The following is an 18,904-nucleotide window of genomic DNA, read 5'->3' on the forward strand; positions in this document are numbered from 1 at the left end:
ACTCTAACGTAAATCCCAGCCGGGCAGTTCCTCCGGCAAAATAAATAAATAAATAAATAAAAAAAAAAAAGGACACATTTCTCGTTCAGTTTTTTTTTAAATATGCAACCATTCACGCGAGTAGGCGAGTTAAGAAACAGAAGAGCTCATCTTACAGAAAGTGACCATAGGAGCTCGTGGAAGAAGGCGGGAAAGGGGAGGAAGCAAAACGATCCCACGCTTCGAGTCTTTCTTTTATGGCTTGTGGGGTGGGTCGGGGGGGAGGGAGTCGTGGGGTGGGGGGTGGGTGGGGAGGGAAGCCCAGGCAAGTCCTCGCCTTGCGATAGGGTAGCTTTTTTCTCAATCATCTATTGATTGGTCGCTTCCCCATTCTAGCGAACGCGTCCCCCTCCTCTCTTTTCCTTCGCAGCCCCGGCGGGGTTTAAAACTTGTAGCGCGTCTCGCCGCCTCGCCCTTGGAGGCGACTGGAAGGGGGGTAAAAAAAAGCGCGGGGTCATGAGGGGGCTGAGTTTGTGGGCGCTGCTGCTGCTGCCGGCGCTGGGGAGCTGCTCCCCTGGCGAGGGGATCCTCTTCCCTTACGGCTTGGGTCGGGGCGACGAGGCGTTGGAAGCGGGGGACGATATCAGCTCCGCGCCTCTCTCGCTCGACACGCCGCTTCACTTCTACGGCTCAAGCGTCCACTCTCTCTATGTAAGTGCCCGGGAGGCGAAAGGGAAGGGAAGGGGATAGGGCTGGAGAGAGAGAGAAAAGAGAGAGAGAGCTGGGAAGAGGAAGGGAAGGAGGGGCCGTGGCGAGTGGATTCGGGCCGAGGACGAGGTCCTGAACGGTGAAGGGCGGGGGGCGAGGGGGGTGGAAGGCAGGGTCCCGGAATGCGATTTCCAAAGAAGGAGCGCCTGAGGATGGAGAAGTGGGGTGGGGGGGAGAAAGGGGGAAAAGGGGTTGCTGTCACTGCGGGTGGAAGAGGCTGCTGCTGCTGCTGCTGCTGCTGCTCGGGCCTCCAGCCAAGGAGGAGGAAGTTTGCTCTGATGGAGCGGCTGCTTCATCCCTAAAAGGGAGAGAGAGGATGGCTGGCTTTGGTGAAGGCATCAGGGTAGAGTTCTTGTCCCGGGCTTTAGTCCCGAAGACAACTGGGTGACCCTGAACCAGTCACCTTCTCTCAACCCTACCAAGCAGACAATGTCCACTTCTGGGGGGAAGAAACCCCTTCCTCAGAAAACAGCAGGGACAAGTTTCCAAGAGTAAAAAAAAAACTGACTTGTAACAGTAACAGAGTTGGAAGGGACCTTGGAGGTCATCTAGTCCACCCCCCCTGCTCACACAGGAGACCTATACTAGGGATTTGAACCCCCCCCACCTTTCTGATTGACAAGCTCAGTGTCTTAGCCACTGAGCCACCTAACCAGGCTTGAAATGACTTGAAATCAAAAGTCTGGGAAACTGAAATCTTCCATGTGAATCGTCCATAAAGCTAGGTAGATGTCTACCTCAACTCAAGAGAGACTTTTCCTTGGCTTGTTCTTTGAGTTGAGAATCTCTTGTCCCTATTGCAGAGGCATGACTACAGTTGGGTTGTGTCTTGGGCAAGGCGCCGCTCATGCCTATGTTCAGGGCAATGTTATCCTTCTGTCTGAATTTATTTATTTATTTATTTATTTATTGGTTCGATTTATATGCCGCCCTTCTCTGGGGACTCAGGGCGGCTTACAATGCGTTAAGTAATAGCCTTCATACTTCTGTATATACCTGCTTAGTAGGGCTTTTGGCCCCCCCTAAGCGGTGTTCTTTTTTTATACAAAGTCACCTTATTGCCCCCACAATCCAGGTCCTCATTTTACCTACCTCGAAAGGATGGAAGGCTGAGTCATCCTTGAGCCTGGTGAGATTTGAACTTGCACTAATTGCAAGTAGCTGGTGCTACTTAACAGCACTTTAGTCTGCTGCGCCACCAAGGCTCTAGAATTGATTGTAATTCTACATGAGTCCATGTAGCTTGCAGTTAAGTCTCATAATTAAAAACTGATTCCCCGGGTCAAAACCTGGAATATGGATTTGTAAATCAGCATTCCTAATCAAGAAGAAACTCCTATGTTCTTTGTAGCTATCCTCCATCAGGCTATTCTAAACCGAATGGTGTCCCTTGAATTTCTGCGAATCTGGGGTGATCTGATATAAGTAGAATCTTTTCAATAAAATGTCAATGCTTGAGAAATTGCACGGGATATTGGAAGAAGAAATTATGCAGAAGGAAAGCAAAGAGATGTTTTGGGTGCGGTGGGAAGGATTTGTTCAGAGTTGTTTTGGCAATTAGGATAGACTTTTGCTAATTCCAAACAAAATAGAAAGCAGATGTCCTTTGTTTTTTCCTCAAGATTTACAATACTAACTAGAAAAAGCATTGTTACTATCATTTCAGCAGTTGAATCCACTGAAGTTGCAGGTCATGCAAATAAAATAATGCTCATGCATGTCAGCACAAAAAAGCAGACCCTGTTCTGTTCTAAATATTTACATTCCTTTCTTAGTACAGTTCAAGCCACAGATCTAATCCATGATTATTCTTTCACGCTAATTATTGGTTTGAATTTATCTGATCTTGGTTTTTCTCAGCATGGTGAGGATTGGAACAATGATAGGGTTAGGTCATCTTGCTTTTCTTCCTGTACTTAAAATTGAAAGTTTTCAGAATATGTGGGTTTGTTATATTCTGATCTCGTTCAAACAGCCAAATCCACATAAAATGCTTTCACATGTGTGGTAGCACCTAGTTGACTGTGACTGTTCTTGAAAAAGTTAAGCAGAGGTGCACCTGGTTAATACAGGTAGTCCTTGACTTGCGACCACAATTGATCCCACAATTTCTGTTGTTAAGCGAGACATTTGTTAAGTAAGTTTTGCCCCGGTTTACGAGCTTTCTTGCCATGATTGTTAAATGAATCACTGCAGTTGATAAGTTAGTAACATGGTTGTTAAGTGAATTTGTCTTCCACATTGATTTTACTTGTCAAACAATTGCAAAAGGTAATCACATAACCTTGGGACACAGCAACTGTCATAAGTATGAACCAGTTGCCAAGCATCTGAATTTTGATTACACGATAATGGGAATGCTACAAAGATCAGAAGTGTGAAAAATGGTCATAAATCACTTTTTTCAGTGCTGTTGTAACTTTGAACGGTCACTAAATGAACTGTTGTAAGTTGAGGATTACTTGTATTTGGATGGGAAGTCATTAGGAAATCCTCGGTTTGTAGGCTGGAGCTGAAAAAAAATCATAGAGGTAATTAAGCTCTTTCCATATTGCTGCCATATGGATGTATTGCTGAAGTCACCAGAAATTCAGCTTGATGATAAGGAAATCTTACAGTAGCAAGGAATGAAAAGCATTTATTTAGAGGTTGTGTATGTCATTTTCATAAAGCTGTGTCATTCATTCATTCATTCACTCATTCATTTTTGGACTAAATCTTCAGGAAATCCAAGGTTTACACCAGAAGTGTCCAACGCTGGCAACTTTAAGATTTGTATATTTATATTTATAAATGGAATATTTATAATATTCAGCATATCTCATAAAATTAGTGACTCAAATAACCAAGAATAATGTAGGAATATGAAGCAGCATGAAAATATGGAATAACATAGAGCCTCAACATTTGAAATGTACAGCAAAGAAAAATTCTTCATCTGATGGCATATAAAAGACAGTACCATGTCTTTTGTGAGCAACTCCATTCTGGTTGGGGAATTCTGGAAGTTGAAGTCCACAAGTCATAAAGTTGCCAAGGTTAGACACCCTTGGTTACACTATTCTTCAAAGTAGTTTGGTAGTCCTAGGTATTGAAGGGATGATTGTCTTCCATTCAACATGCCTGTATATAAGTTCAATGTATCAGCCCCTGTAAATCTTCCCAGTAGAAGCGGGGCTGGTATATTATATATACCAGTCAAGAGCCGGAAAAGATTTGGTTTTTTAGGTTAATGTTTATGATAGTGGTTGTATTGAAGTTGAAGAATTATCTGCCAGAATTTGCTCATCAGTCATCTTCATTACTGCCTTTTATATGCCATCAAATGAAAAATTCTTCTTTGCCATACATTTCAACTGTTGAGGCTTTATGTTATTCCATATTTTTGTGCTGCCTCATATTCCTACATTATTCTTGGTTATTTGAGTTACTAATTTTATGAAATATGCTGAACATTTATAAATCTGGTTTTTTTTAATCTAGAAAAATTAGAAAAATCATATAAAATTATTGCAGGTCACAGCATTGCTGTAAAGCTCTCAATAACTACTAGACAATGTAAATATTGTATTAACATACAATGAAGCTGCTGGAAATTGCAATGAATGGTTCCTGGGCAGAAGCGACCTTATGTGCACATGCAACAGCTGTTTGGCTTTAAGACCATGGAGCACTTTGCCAAGATCCATTAATTCCAAAAGACAGAAGGAAGGAATAACAAGTTTAGGGGTATACAAATCATTTACATATTTTTCCTGATAGTAAAGTATCAGCTGTTGTGTGCAGCCTCATTCTTGTTTCAACAAAGATTCTAATCTAGCTAAACTGTGTTTTAGAGTCTTCTGCTGAGTGTGGACAAGCTAAATCTTGAAAGTATCAGGGGTGTGATTTACTGTTGATACTAGTTGGGGAGTCTCATAAAATGTTCTCCTGGTGTTTACTGGGAAACACAAGCAGGATAATGCTGTTGAACTTGTAAGACCTACTTGGGAGTTTCTATAGCATGTGATTGATAATTTTGGGCCACACAATGCTGAGCTAGAGAGACCTGTCATCTGATTGAATATTTATTTATTGATTGATTCAATTTATATACCGCCCTTCTCCGGAGATTCAGGGTGGCTTACAATGCGTTAAGCAATAGCCTTCATACTTTTGTATATACCTGCTTAATAGGGCTTTCGCCCCCCCCCCAAGTTGTGTTATTTTTTTATACAAAGTCAGCTTATTGCCCCCACAATCTGGGTCCTCATTTTACCTACCTCGAAAGGATGGAAGGCTGAGTCAACTATACTTCTGATGTTTGTGAGTAATGATTTTCAATCCGCATGTAAGCAGACAGCCATAATTAAAATCTCAGCTTTGGGTTTCTCTCCGGGTGTTCTACTTAGCATGTGATACAATCAGGCCAAAGCATTTATTAAGCAGAGTATAGCAGACACAGTGTACCAAGTGGACCTAGTTAGGATCCCAAATGTTATTGCCAGTTAATCCAACAAGGACTATGTCTCCTTTATGGCATACTTGATTAAACTCAAAATACCTAAACACTGAAGGGCCTTTACTCTGCCACAATGTCATGCCTCAAGGTGTTGTCAAAGACCAATACAGAAAAATTCCTTACCCAGAGAGACAATACCCCAAAGACTCTGGACACACAGAAACAACAGAGCGTGTGCTTCTCCAGTGCCTGTATTACAAAGACATTCATACTAGCTTCATCTCACCACTGCATTAATACCTAGGGTGTATGGGGCAATTTTATCCCAGCCTGCTGCTTTCAGCGCCTGCCTACCTAGCAGTTTGAAAGCTTACAAATGCAACTAGATTAATAGGTATCACTTTGGTGGTAAAGTAACAGAGTTCCATGTATATTTGGCGTATAGCAATACTGGTCACATGACCATAGAAATTGTCTTCGGGTAACGCTGACTCCCTCAGCCAAGAAACAGAGATGGGCATCGGGCCCTAGAGTCAGACATGACTGACAGGGAAACTTTTACCTTTACCTTGGATAAAATGTTGAAAGGGTCTGTGCAGTATTGCTCAAAATTCATTGGATGATAACCTGTGCTATAAACTAGATTTAATGAGCACCTAGTTGTCCATGTTAGAGTACTCTGTAGCCTGAAAATCACATTTTAAGAATCACTATGCTACAACTGCAAGATGCATGTATAGAGGAACAGTGCTGAACTAATTACCGTAATCACAGTAGCCAATCAAGGATCCTGTTCTACGTCTCTCAAAGTCCAACGCCAACAAGATTTGGCCAACTCTGGTGGATGATCCTTCAAGAATATAATGCAGGAGATAATGTAAGAAAGAAAGAAATCTCTCCTTTGCAGGACCTGTGGAAGCCCACCATTTAATTCTCCTTGTGTTCGCTAGCTAGAGCCACAACCACCATCTGTCTATGCCCACTTAACAGTCAACTAGCCAGAATCTGTTCACCACCTCACTTCTGTAGTAGTTTTGCTCTGATCTTCAGAGAATGTTTGTTTGGCTCCATGGCTGCTAAGTTGCTGCTTCCATAATGCTATATGACACTTAGTTCATCAGGTGTCATCAGTACAGAATTCCCTCCCTATCCAAGAGATCCAGGAGTCACTGTTGTGTGTTATGAGCTGGCTCTGAACCAGTAATGTGGAGCTGACCCCTGCAAAGAGGGTTTCTGTGAATTAGTGCTTCCCAGGTATTGATATTGAGTAAATATCCTGCTCTGAATGGTATTGCATTCTTATTTAGGACAAGTACAAGGGAATTTTACTTGATTCATCTTTATTGGAGGTTCCCAGACAGGAATAATCTGGCTATACTAATTTTTCCTAATTAAGAGCCTCTATTTTAATAGTAGTGATAATAAAATTAACAATAATTTCTCTTCTAGATTATTGGAATGTGCTTTATGTGAAACTGCACTTGAAGATTACATCAGGAGTAGCTAGAGCAGAATACAGCAGCTGGGTACTCTCAGGATTAACTCATAAAACATAAATTCTAAAGGACTTGGCCGGGACTGCAGCAAGTTCAGGATTTCACAAATGGCATGTAAAGCACTGCATGAATTATGTGCTGGATTCTTGAGAGAGTGCAATTCTCTCTCTGCACATATCTGTCCTGCTCCCTCCTACATTAAGATGTTTTGAAGAGGCTCATTTCTGTGGACCACTGTTGGAAATCATAAATTACACAGGGACATAGGAAAATAAGATATGGAAGATATGGAATATATTTGCTCTGAGTAAATCTTCTTTATTCCTATGCATCACTAATGTAAAGTACAATTTTCTAGAATCCTTCCTTGGAAATCACTCTGTTGAAAACTTCTTGGGATCACTTACTGTATTTTTCGGAGTATAAGACGCACCAGAGTATAAGACGCACCTTAGTTTTTGGGGAGGAAAATAAGAAAAAAGCTGATTGGCGGGTGGGTTGGCCTCCCGGAATATCCCCAATCAGCTATTCCCAGAGGTGAATTTTAGCAACAGGTTCATTGGTTGTAAGCTCTGTGCCTTGCTTTTTTTTTTTTTTTTGCTTTTTTTTCTCCCTCTGAAACTTCTGAAACTCTGTTTCAGAAAAAACTTTTTTTCTGTCTCTGAAAGCCTCCGAAATAGAGCTTCAGAAAAAAAGCTTCTGAAGCTCTGTTTCTGAGGCTTCTTTTCTGAAGCTCTGTTTGGAGGCTTTTTTCCTGAAGCTTCATTTCTGATGCTTTTTTCAGCCTCTGAAACCTCCGTTTGAGAGGCTGGGCGGGGCTACATTTGGAGTATAAGACGCACCTAGATTTTCACCCTCTTTTTTGGGGGAAAAGGATGCATTTTATACTCCAAAAAATATGGTATATTTTCTACAAAAGTAATACAGTATATTAGAATTGGTCTTTGGGACAATAGATTTTGGAAAATCTATTCAGAGTAATTGTTTCTCATTGTCATTGGAATTAAGTGGGACAATAGATATCAGAACAAAGAAACATGCATTGCAGAATGAATTGTTAGAATATGGAAATATTTCACTTACTTGTTAATAGATTTGTAAGTGGGTGTCATCAATTGCATTTTTGAAAATAATGATCACCTCACACTTAGATCGTTATAACATGGGTTAGTTTGCACAATGTACAAATCTGAGCAAAGTCTCTTGTTCATGCCACACCTACCCATCTGTATGGAAAGCCTCTGCTCTGGAAATGCACTTGTTCATGGAAAATGCAGATGGAGGGGCAGGAGCAGGGGTGAAATGCTCCCGGTTCGGACCGGATCCGGTAGCAATGGAGGCGGGTAGTTCAGAGAACCGCTGGCAAAAATCCCTGCCCCCTCCCCATGACCAGCTGAGCTGCACAATCATCAGAGGCTTTTTTTTACTTTTAAAAGCATTTTTTCTGTAACCTCTTCAGCTGAAAAAATGCTTTTAAAAGTAAAAAAAAAAAGTCTCTGATGATCGTGCGGCTCAGCTGGGATTTTCAAAGCCTTTTAAAAGAAAAAACCCCTTTTTTTCTTTTAAATGCCTCTGCCGATCAGGCAACTCAGCTTGATCGTCAGAGCCTTTTGAAAGCATTTTTCAAAATGGTTTTAAAAGTAAAAAAAAAAAAAATTGGCCATGCCCACCCAGTCACATTACTCCACCCCCTACCCACCAAGCCATGCCCAGAGAACCAGTAGTAACAAATTTTAGATTTCACCACTGGGCAGGAGTTAATTTCTGTGTTAAAGGGAGAACATCATATTCAACTAAACAGATTTGGAAAGCCTTGTATATTTTAAAATGTTACCTGCATTTTCAGCTACAATAACATTTTTATACAAATCTATTGATTGTGAAAGCAAACAGGAAACCGCTGTGTCCTGAATGAGATATTTGACCCATATAGTTACTGTTATTTGTTTTGGTAAGCAGTAACTCCTCACAATTTGAGATAAAAACCTCTCCTCACCCTGCCTGCCCTAATTTTTGCAAGCTGTTTAATTGCCAAGTTTTAATTACGAGTTCTGCTGTGTCCCTTCTGTCACAACCGAAATATAGCCTCTTGATATTACAGTAATGGGCTGTGGCTCATGTATATAGTAATGTCCTTCTACTGTGTGATGTGATTGATTGACATTCATACTAAGAATGTCATAGTTTGAAACACTGGACATTTTCCTCAAGTCTCTTTTTATCCTCTTGCTGCTTTTTATAAATTCCTCTAGCTAACTATGTGTAGTGTATGCAAGAGAAATCTTTACTTACAAATGTAACTTACAGTAGTGCTTAAAAGTTTATGAACTCTTTTTGATGTTCAATATTTCTGCATAAATTCGACCTAAAATGTGACCTGTTTTCTACACAAGTCCTAAAGCTAGCATCCAAATGAACAAATAAAAAACCCATCATACTTGTCCATTTAAAACACTGAGGAAAATGATCCAGAAAACAAGTTGAAGAATAACAGGGTTGGTGCCATATGGACATTAGAGGTAATGTTGTTCCATAAAGCAGAGACATCAACAAATGAGACATGCTTAACATCTATGAACATGACACAGAATGGAATGAGAGAAATATGAACATCTGTAGATCGATTGGCTGTTCATTGAGACGAATCTAAATCTGTTAGGATCAAATCCAATTTATTACTCATCACATCTGTTCGTTCAGGCCAGAAAAAGATGCAGCTGCTTTATTGCTTCAAAAGAAGGCTATCACTTATTAAGAAATATCCCTTTCAAAAATTTTGAAGAGCGTTGGTTTTGAACCTCCATGGCTTCAACATATGTTTATTTATTAAATTTATTGGATGCCCATCTCACTACAGGACAACTTTGGCCCAGCTTACAATGTTAAAAAGATAAAACTATAAAACCTATACACAAAACAAATAAAATACTATAAAAATACAAATACTCAATGTTTGTAAGCATATGAGTAATAACTACTAAAATCACAAATGATTCTATCTTAGTGATTGTAAAATCAAGTTTCATTATCTTACTTCTTTTTGTGCTGCAAAATTTGGATTTGTAGCCTGGGCACAGAAATTTTACTTATTTATTTTGGGTGGACCACCATATAAAACAAAATACAGATAACAGCAACAGAAATTCAAAAATACAATAAGAGGAATGACACATAACATTGTGACTTTCTAACATTATAATTGGCCCTTCCTGTGTTCCCCGTGTGAAGAGGAACCTCTTTCCACACCAGTGAATAGTCTATGGAAGAATCAAATGGAGGCATTTGACCAGCAACAGTACTTAGATTTAGACAGATAGAAAACTTTGATAGTTATTTTCTTATCTAAAGCAAAGTCTGGATTAGCTATCTCATTTCAAAGCACAATTATTCTTCTGTGGCAAATCAGTATCTGATGATGAATAGACAGAAGTCTTTAGCTTTTATAAAACATAGTGTTATATTAGTATTTTTTGTTACTCTTGAGTCATATCATCAAAGATATCTGATGAAGAGATGGATGAATAGCATTTTTTTTAGCTATAGTAGTTTACACAATTAGAGCAAATTCTTAAATGTGTATTCAGTGACATAAAACTATCTGTTTTATAACTTATCAAATATTCTATTTTTGAAGTTTTTAGTATTTAATCAACTCGAATAAATTTTGTGATTTTGGATTAAATTGAGGAAGTTATATTTCAGGGAAGATATGATCTTCTGAGGTGGTATGAATAATGGGCAAACCTGATTTTGGAGTTGAGGGATCTATTTATTCCTATCTTCAGTTTGAAGTTAAGAAATCATTGCAAAATTCCCTTATGATGTCACTTCTTCTACAACAATATGACCCCATCATAAATCAGCTAGAAATGTTTAACAACAAATGTTTATGTTACTTACTAAATATTCCTACTCACTGATATTAGTGTGATATCAGAATTTTTTAATAAATATCCTTGAATCAAAACTTCTCGCCTCTGAAAGATGTAGCATTAGTTTTCTTACCAGACAACCTAACTAGTTTTTATCTGTTTGGCATCCTGTATATATTTATCCAGAAGCATTACAGCTGCATCTGTTTGAGACGGTTCTTCTCAGTCCTTCTGGGAAAGTATGAGTATAGCAATTATCTTATCTTGGTAAGGAAATGCCAGAGTTGTAAAGTAAATAGCAAAGATGGAATCTGTTCTGTTTTCTTTTGACATCCTTATAAGGTTTGTGCCTCATAGTCAAATAGCAGAATATTGAAAACACAAGCCTGCTAAATTAGCATCTATAGTGCGATATACATATGAGGCTAAGGAAAATAGTAGGATGGATTGTACTGGGGGAGGTAGATATAGTGATCTATTATGCTAAACCAAAATGTGATTTGACTGTGCTTGGCTTATCATGTGCAATGAATTCAGCCATTATTGTCTACAAATCATTGTTTTCGTAGTTTAGCATGAAGTGTAAATCCATCTATTAGTTTATTAATAAACCATACATAACTTATGGTTTAGCATAGGGTGTGAAACTCAACCAGTACAATGATGTCATATCAGGTCATATTCTAAAAGGAGTACTACAAACAAGTATCTTTGGTTGTTGGCATTGTTACTTTAAGTTAGTTAGTTTAATATCATGGTTCCCAATCAATTCAGGACTCTGAGACTGTGGCTTTTCTCAAAGATCCATTTTATTGGGTACATCATATTGGCACGTTCAAATGTGAAACCAACTCTAAATATTTCCCGCGTTTTGTCATAATAGAAGAAATAGACATCCCCCCCATCTCCCTAGTGTCACAGGTCATGTTAGCCTACCAGGTAGATGGCAGTCTGCTCAGCTACTCCCTCTGGCCATTGTGAACTCTCATTGAGACGACCTTGATTCCCGCGGGCCTTATCGCTGTTATATCTGGCACATGGGAGGAAAATATCCCACACCCCGTAGTTACCCCTCCCCCCATATATATGAAGTTGTACTAGAACACTGAAGTGGTGGAGCAGACAGTGACATTTCAAGGAAAACATGATACGTAATCTTATTAAATTCATAACTATATTGATTTTTTTAAATGAAAGCAGTTCTTCGTAAATAGAAAAGTAGCACATCAGAGACCAGGATTCCACTCTAACCAACAGGGAAGCATATAAAATAAAAATGTACAACCAGGGCTTTCTGGGAAGAGAAGGGAACAATCACATCACATCAAAGCAAATGAAGGCGAGGATTTGCTTTAGCAGGATGCAGGGTGGATTTGATTTAAATCGAGTTGATTTAAATCGCAATTTAAATCACTAGTAAAAAGGCTTGATTTAAATCAACTCGATTTAAAACATAATTTTTAAAGAGCAACTGTCATCTCTGCTACTCCTTTGACCCACTGTTGACTCACCGATAGTCCCAGTGTTGCAGAATATACAGCCTCATGCTACATAACTTAGCTCCATTTCATGCTGAATAAACTAAATTATTTATGTATCTTAAATAGAAAACTATCTTACAATAGATTTTTACCCCAAAAGTTTTTTATTAAAATAAATTTGATAAAAATCAAAAAAATCCAATTTAAATAAAAAAAATCCGATTTAAATAAAAAAAATCTGATTTTTTTGATTTTTTAAAAAAGATCATTGATTTTTATCCACCCTGGCAGGATGTGTCAAAAGGTTCTCAATGGTAGGACAAATAAAGTGCCAGTTGTGTCATGCAGTTGCTTAAAAAGAAATTAAAAATATTTTAGGCTTTGTTAACAGAAACATAGTGTCCATGTCATGAATGCCTAAAAAAATCAAGATAGAATTTCTTAACACATAGACTATATGTCTGAAAAGAGCTGTAGTTCCACTCTGATCAGATCAATGCTGAACTTTGCGGAATACAATTATGAAATTCTACTCTTAATTGCAATTGTATTAAAGGAGTTTATTTAATTTGACTTGGAGTTGTGGAATACTGGTTTCTATTATTTGAGTCTAGTTATATATTTCCTGACTGTTTTATACATTTAATGCTATAAGTGAAGTTGCTACCCAAGATAGTATCATACAAAAAAATAAAAGTGTTGAGTGTCGAATGAACTAAATTAAATCCATATTATGATAACCTTATATCTTTAGGCCAACCTGAAGAATACATTAAGATTTATGCTTTTGACTCCTTCATCAAGCTAGATGATAAAAAGAATGTTGCTTGAGTAACATTTGTTATGGCCTTAAGTTTCAATAAGGATTGCAAATATTCAAGTTAGGCTCTGCCAGTGCTGTGATGGTTTCAGGTTGTATATTGGACTGCCTTCAGCACTCCTGCACCAATGGCTGATTCCTTCATTTTGGAAAATACACAATCTGCCTATTATTCAGATAAGCAAATACACAATTTTCTTAGATTTTTTATATTTTCAAAAAGGGAGGTAAGCATTGTTTGATTGCATTATATCTGAGCATTTGCAACACATACTTTTTCTTCTAACTAGGTTCTTACTAATGGCATCATAGCAGTGAGTAAGCCATCAAGAGAAGACGAATATCTTGGTCAATTTCCTCTTAGTTTTGGAGGTCTTGCTCCCTTTTATGCTGACTTGGATACTACAGGTAGACATGGAAATGTGTATTACAGGGAAGATTCTTCTCCTGAGATCCTCCAACTTGCTGCCACGTACATCAAAAGGGGCTTTCCAAATACTACCTTTGATCCAGAGAGTGTTGTCATTGTTACCTGGGATTCTGTGGCTCCTTATGTAGGATCTGGACAAGATGCTACTTTAGAAGTGAAGGTAAGCAGGTGACAGCCTACCACTGAAAAAAATTCATTCACTGACTATTTTTTAATGCTGAAAGTGTAGATGATTTTGTGCATATTTACTGAGAATTAATTCTCACTGAAACTACCTAGGTTTTATCTCCTAGAAATTTAGGAGTACAACCTTAAAGTGGAATTTAATATATATCTCTCAGGAAAAAAAGGCTCTCTTCATGTTTTAATTAATTTAATTTCAATTACATTTTGTTTTTGCACTTGAATACTGTTTATTATTTCTTCATTGCTTTGAGATATTTTGGAAATAGAATAAAACAGTTTAATAAATAATGACTTATGAAAGGGAGTTTGCTCATTTCTGAATTATACAACTTTGTGATGTTCAGTGCTTAGAGAAAAACTTGCTTTGGCATGAACAATTTAATGTTTCTTATAAAAATTCTAAATTTTCTAGCTTTCTTTCTTTAAAGTGTTGATTCTGTATTCCAGCTTTTCTTAATTTGGAACTTTCAGATACTCCCAGAATTTCTAGCCTGCATCGTAATATGGAATTCCATGCTAGCTAGGAATTCTGGGAACTTGAAATTGAGTGGAACTGGAGCATGCTAAAATGGGTAAGCTTATTATTGCCTTCTGCAATAAATACTTAAAATGGCTTCTTTTATGAAATGTATATCATTCAGGTATTTAATTATTATTTTTTAATTTTTTGCAAATTAAATTTAAATCTTCCCCACAGAGAAACACATTCCAGGCTGTTTTAGCGTCTTCTGATTCTAGTTCCTATGCAGTTTTCCTTTATCCAGAAGATGGTCTGCAGTTCTATAGTACACATTCCAAAAATGATAACATACTTGTCCCAGCAACTGTTGGCTTCAGCCAACCTTCTACATATTACTTCTTATGGGAAAAAGCTGGATCATACAATATAATTGCTAATGATGAAGAGATCCTTAGGAACCTGTGCAAGTATGTGGTTTTCATTATTTTTTCCAAAATAATTTTCTATTTTCTAGTAATTCTATAAATCTTGACAGTGTTCTTCTATGAATAAAATTTTACTCTTTAAGTTGCATCACATGAAGGACTCCAAAATTGTAGGTGGAGAGATACCGGTAGCTAAGAATTTATAATCCTTTTCCTATTGTAAGAGACAGGTTTTTTTAAAAGAATAGCCTAATGGACAACTAAGACAAAAAGAGGATAGAGGAGGAAGAGGTATGGTGGTATCAGTGTGTGTGAACATATTAGATGTCCCTACATACATTACGTAGAAGTTACAGAACCTGTTCAAAGTTAATAACATGTGAGTAGCATTTCATATTGGAAACTGCAAGGGTGTATTCAGAGCTAGCCTGAAGCAATGTGTTGCTATAATAAATGCCAGTGTGGACCTTATGCATGTTTATTGGGATAAAAGTTACAAGAGAACAAAATATATTTAGTTAAAAACTTTATACCACTACTATTTTTTTAAATAATAAAGCAATGCATAGTTTTTCTTTATTCAAAGAGAGAAAGGCTTATAACATTTCCCAGTCCAAATGCTCATTATCTTTCTGGGAACTTCAGTTGAACTTCCTCAGACAATACCGGTTCCAAGAAATAGATAACAATTGTAAGTTTCCAGCTTTTATTCTGCAGCTTGGAAAGCATGACTTTGAAATAAAAATATATATTAAACAGAAATGAATTTCCTATCTCTCTAAAATTCAGGTCTGTGGTGTGCTCTCTATATTTGTGTTTACTATATTTATATATTTACTTTCTCTAAGGTCATAAGTACCCCTTAAATATTATTTAGTCTTGTCCAATAATTTTTATGCTCAGGCCTCCCCATTTAGGGTTGAACAAAACAGTTCATGAGGATTATCTTACCCCAGCTATATTTGTAATTTGTGGTGTGGAACTTATTTTTTTTAAATATAAAAAAAAATTACAATGCTTGAGCATGTATAGTTAGTAATGTATAGTTAGATTTTTTTTGTTGTTGTTTTGTTTTTAGGGCCAGCAATTTGGGACAACCTGGAGTTTGGGCATTTGAGATTGGTGGCTCAAATGATATCCTATCGGCCAAAGGTACTCAGTCTCCTGCCAGTGTAGAATACAGTGACTATGAGCAATTCCAGGAAGTGACCCTAGACCCTTCCATTCTTCAACAAGATCCCATTGAAATAAGCCATCCAGAAGTCTCCTATGATGTTTCTGATAGAGGAGATAATTTTGAGACTGGATACAGCTTACCTCAGCCAGCAATAGAAGATGATTTGCAGCTTCCATACCAAACTTTAACTGATCAGCCTCCAGTTAAACTTCCACTCCCAACAGGGAAAAATCCACCTCTACAGTTTCCAATCCACCAATTTCCCAACCAGCATGCTCAGATTATTGAAGTAGAAGAAGATGATGAAACTGGAATTGGTAAGATCACCTAGAAAAATCTCTATTGATTATCTTACATAAATACAGTACTATAGGCTGTTTTATGAGATACAAAAGTATTTATTTGTCCATTGTATGATGAACAACAAATCGGAAAGAATCCCCCCCCAACAGTTTCTAAATATGCATGGGCATAGGAAGTGTTAAAAGTCTCACAGCATGTCTTTCACTTGCTAACTTTGCATCATATAAAAAAGTCCTCATTTGGGGGTTGTTGATGAACAAAACATGTCTCCAATGTGAGCTGCCTTTAATATACCATTTACTAATTCGGCTAGGAGAGGCAACCTGCAGTTCAAAATTCTTCCTCCTAAACATTAGGAATTTATGCAATGCTATGTTGCCATTGACTTGCCTCTTGTGGCCCTTAGCTGCCTAAGAAAATAACCCTTCTCCCAACATTGCAAAGTTAAAAGTTGTTCAGGATACAGGGAATGGCTTTGAAGGACGGGATGAAGAACTGCTACCAAGGCAATGATCAGAACTGCTTGAACCCATTCCAAGAAACCAGTTTGAGTAAATGTTTCAGAGAGGCCCCTCTCTAGTTCACAAGAATATAAAGTGGAGGAGGGGGAAGCACATTCAGATTTGCAAGATTCTGTTACTAAGGCTGTTTCAATAAAAGTACTCCTGCCCTATATGGTTTTGGTTTTTTAGTTTAGTCTACCTTGTAGAGCTTATAAAAGCTTTGCAATCCTGGTATTAGATAGAGAAAATAGCATTGTTAACTAACTGAAGGGAAAGAGCTGGACTATTTAGTAGTGCACTGTGAATAACTTGTATACTTCTTTGTTATCAAAGTCCATTGAAACAATCCTGACATGAATTGAGGCACATTATAGAGATGTACTCTTGTCAAACATATGTCTTCTCATTTTGGATTATATCTCATTGCTCAATGGAGGCAATAATGAAGATTAAAATTCATAGTAAAAAATACCAGCACCACCTAACAACTCAAAGTATTGCAAAATATTTTTAAAAGCTTGGAGAGTGGAGGCTAGAGGCAGCTGCTGAGGGAGGACAGTCTGGGAACAATGCAAGAGAAAGTCTGGTGCCAGAGATTAAAAAAAAGCATCTTGCTATCAGTAAGTGAAAAATTGTAAAATTGGACCTTGCCATGGATCTGTTTCTTCTGGCTCTACTAGGCTGAATTTCTATTCTGTTTCACAACCGGCAGAGGTTTGGGTGCTGAAGAACTAAATGTGGCCAATAGTAATTCAGGAGACATTACTTCTACAATAAGAAACATACTCCTATATTATGTGGTTCTGCATTCTGTACATTTTATAGCTAAAAAATGGGGAGATAAAAGACACCATAACTCTTAAAATTTTGCAAGCTTAACCAGTCTTCCACAGAAAGCATTGTATTTTTTTCCTCTGTCTACAGTGTTCCGTTACAATACAGATGTCCAGCAAAGCTGTGCAAACAACCGCCATCAGTGTTCAGTTCATGCTGTTTGCAAAGACTACCCAAGTGGCTTTTGTTGCAGTTGCATTGTTGGCTACAAAGGAAATGGCAGGCAATGTGTAGCTGAAGGTAAATGTTGGTTTCCAAGTTAAATATCTAAAATATTGCACAGCATTTTTCTGAAGTGTCTTTTCTTTGGCGAATGTAAATGTTATTCTCTTAGAGCAGACTAGGCACTGTGCAAGATCTTGTACAATATCCAGTCCAGGATATAGTAGAGAACTCTGACATACTTAACTTTCTGAAATGATTAAAGAAAATGTTACTAGCTACTACAGGATTTCAAATTAATACATAATTATTTTTAAAATTGTTAATCTGAAAAAGGAATTAACTCCACATTTTCCTGGTGTTCTTAAAGTTATTATTAAAAGAACACAACTTGCTAGTTGGTTAATAGCAATAGCAATTAGTGGTATATAGACTTAGATACGACAACTCTGGGAGTTGAAGTCCACAAGTCTTAAAGCTGCCAAGTTTGAAGACCTCTGACATACCACTTCATAGTACTTTACAGCACTCTTTACAGTGTTTTACAATGTTTACAATATTTACAATGTCAACATGTTGCCCCCAACATTCTGTATTCTCATTTTATTGATTTCAGAAGGATAGAAAGCTGAGTCAACCTTGAGCCCCATCACATTAACCAAGATCTACAATATTACAGGAATACAATACTTACAGTTTCCTGTTTTATTTTACCAGGTTCTCCTCAGCGAGTCAATGGAAAAGTCAAAGGACGGATCTTTGTTGGAAACAACCCAGTACCAGTTGTATTTGAGAACACCGACCTCCACTCATATGTTGTGATGAACCATGGCCGTGCGTACACGGCCATTAGCACAATTCCAGAAACTCTGGGTTTTTCCTTGCTTCCTCTCGCTTCCATTGGGGGTATCATTGGATGGATGTTTGCCGTAGAACAGGAAGGTTACCAAAATGGATTCAGCGTTACTGGTAATTTCTAACATTTGTTCTCAAAATTATATTTATATTTAGGTTTTAATATTTGTGATGATTTCTACATTCTCATAGGGGAGACTTTGTAAGGTCATTATAACTATTTTCAGAAGAAGACAAGTAGCAAAACTACACCATAATATACTGTTTTTTCTTTCATGAACTATTTTTTCACCATTTCCCCCATCCTATTAATAAAAATATAATCATCATCATAACATACTAAAAAAAATCATAAAATACAAAAACTTTCAAATAAAAGTGAAACAACTGTAGCAAAAGAAAGAAAAAAAATACTGTCAATAGTAACAGGCCTCTTGGGTGCAGCCCAAAAACATCAGGAGCACTACTTAAACCCCATCAGACTGACAAAATCACCATCAGTCAATTGCAAAAGACAGCTTTACTTTGGAACAGCTTACAGCCTGTGATGAATACCTTTAATAACAACCTCTGCCTATCCCAGGTCCTTGGGAAGGACTCAATAGGTAGATAAAATGCCAAATCCAGTCTAAACATCTGGCTGACTGTGCAACAAGCCATTATAATAATAAAAGCAAGGAGACACCAAAAGCAGAAAGCGAGAATGTGGGTC

The 18,904-nt window shown here is 37.7% G+C and overlaps 1 protein-coding gene across 1 annotated transcript in view; it reads left to right on the forward strand.

Moving 5' to 3' along the window:
* Window positions 1–458: 458 nt before the first annotated feature.
* Window positions 459–18,904, forward strand: part of NID1 (nidogen 1) — a 49,546-nt gene continuing 31,100 nt past the window's right edge. Inside the window, exons 1-6 of the mRNA XM_070950781.1 lie at window positions 459–690; window positions 13,148–13,447; window positions 14,171–14,400; window positions 15,437–15,852; window positions 17,266–17,415; window positions 18,055–18,306. Coding sequence (XP_070806882.1) covers window positions 496–690; window positions 13,148–13,447; window positions 14,171–14,400; window positions 15,437–15,852; window positions 17,266–17,415; window positions 18,055–18,306 — 1,543 coding nt within the window. The 5' untranslated portion in view covers window positions 459–495. The remainder of the gene's footprint in view (window positions 691–13,147; window positions 13,448–14,170; window positions 14,401–15,436; window positions 15,853–17,265; window positions 17,416–18,054; window positions 18,307–18,904) is intronic.

This window comes from Pituophis catenifer, unplaced genomic scaffold (assembly GCF_029215685.1).
Source record: "Pituophis catenifer annectens isolate HBS135680 unplaced genomic scaffold, rPitCat1.0.hap2 SCAF_1, whole genome shotgun sequence".
In the NCBI taxonomy this organism is placed as follows: Eukaryota; Metazoa; Chordata; class Lepidosauria; order Squamata; family Colubridae; genus Pituophis; species Pituophis catenifer.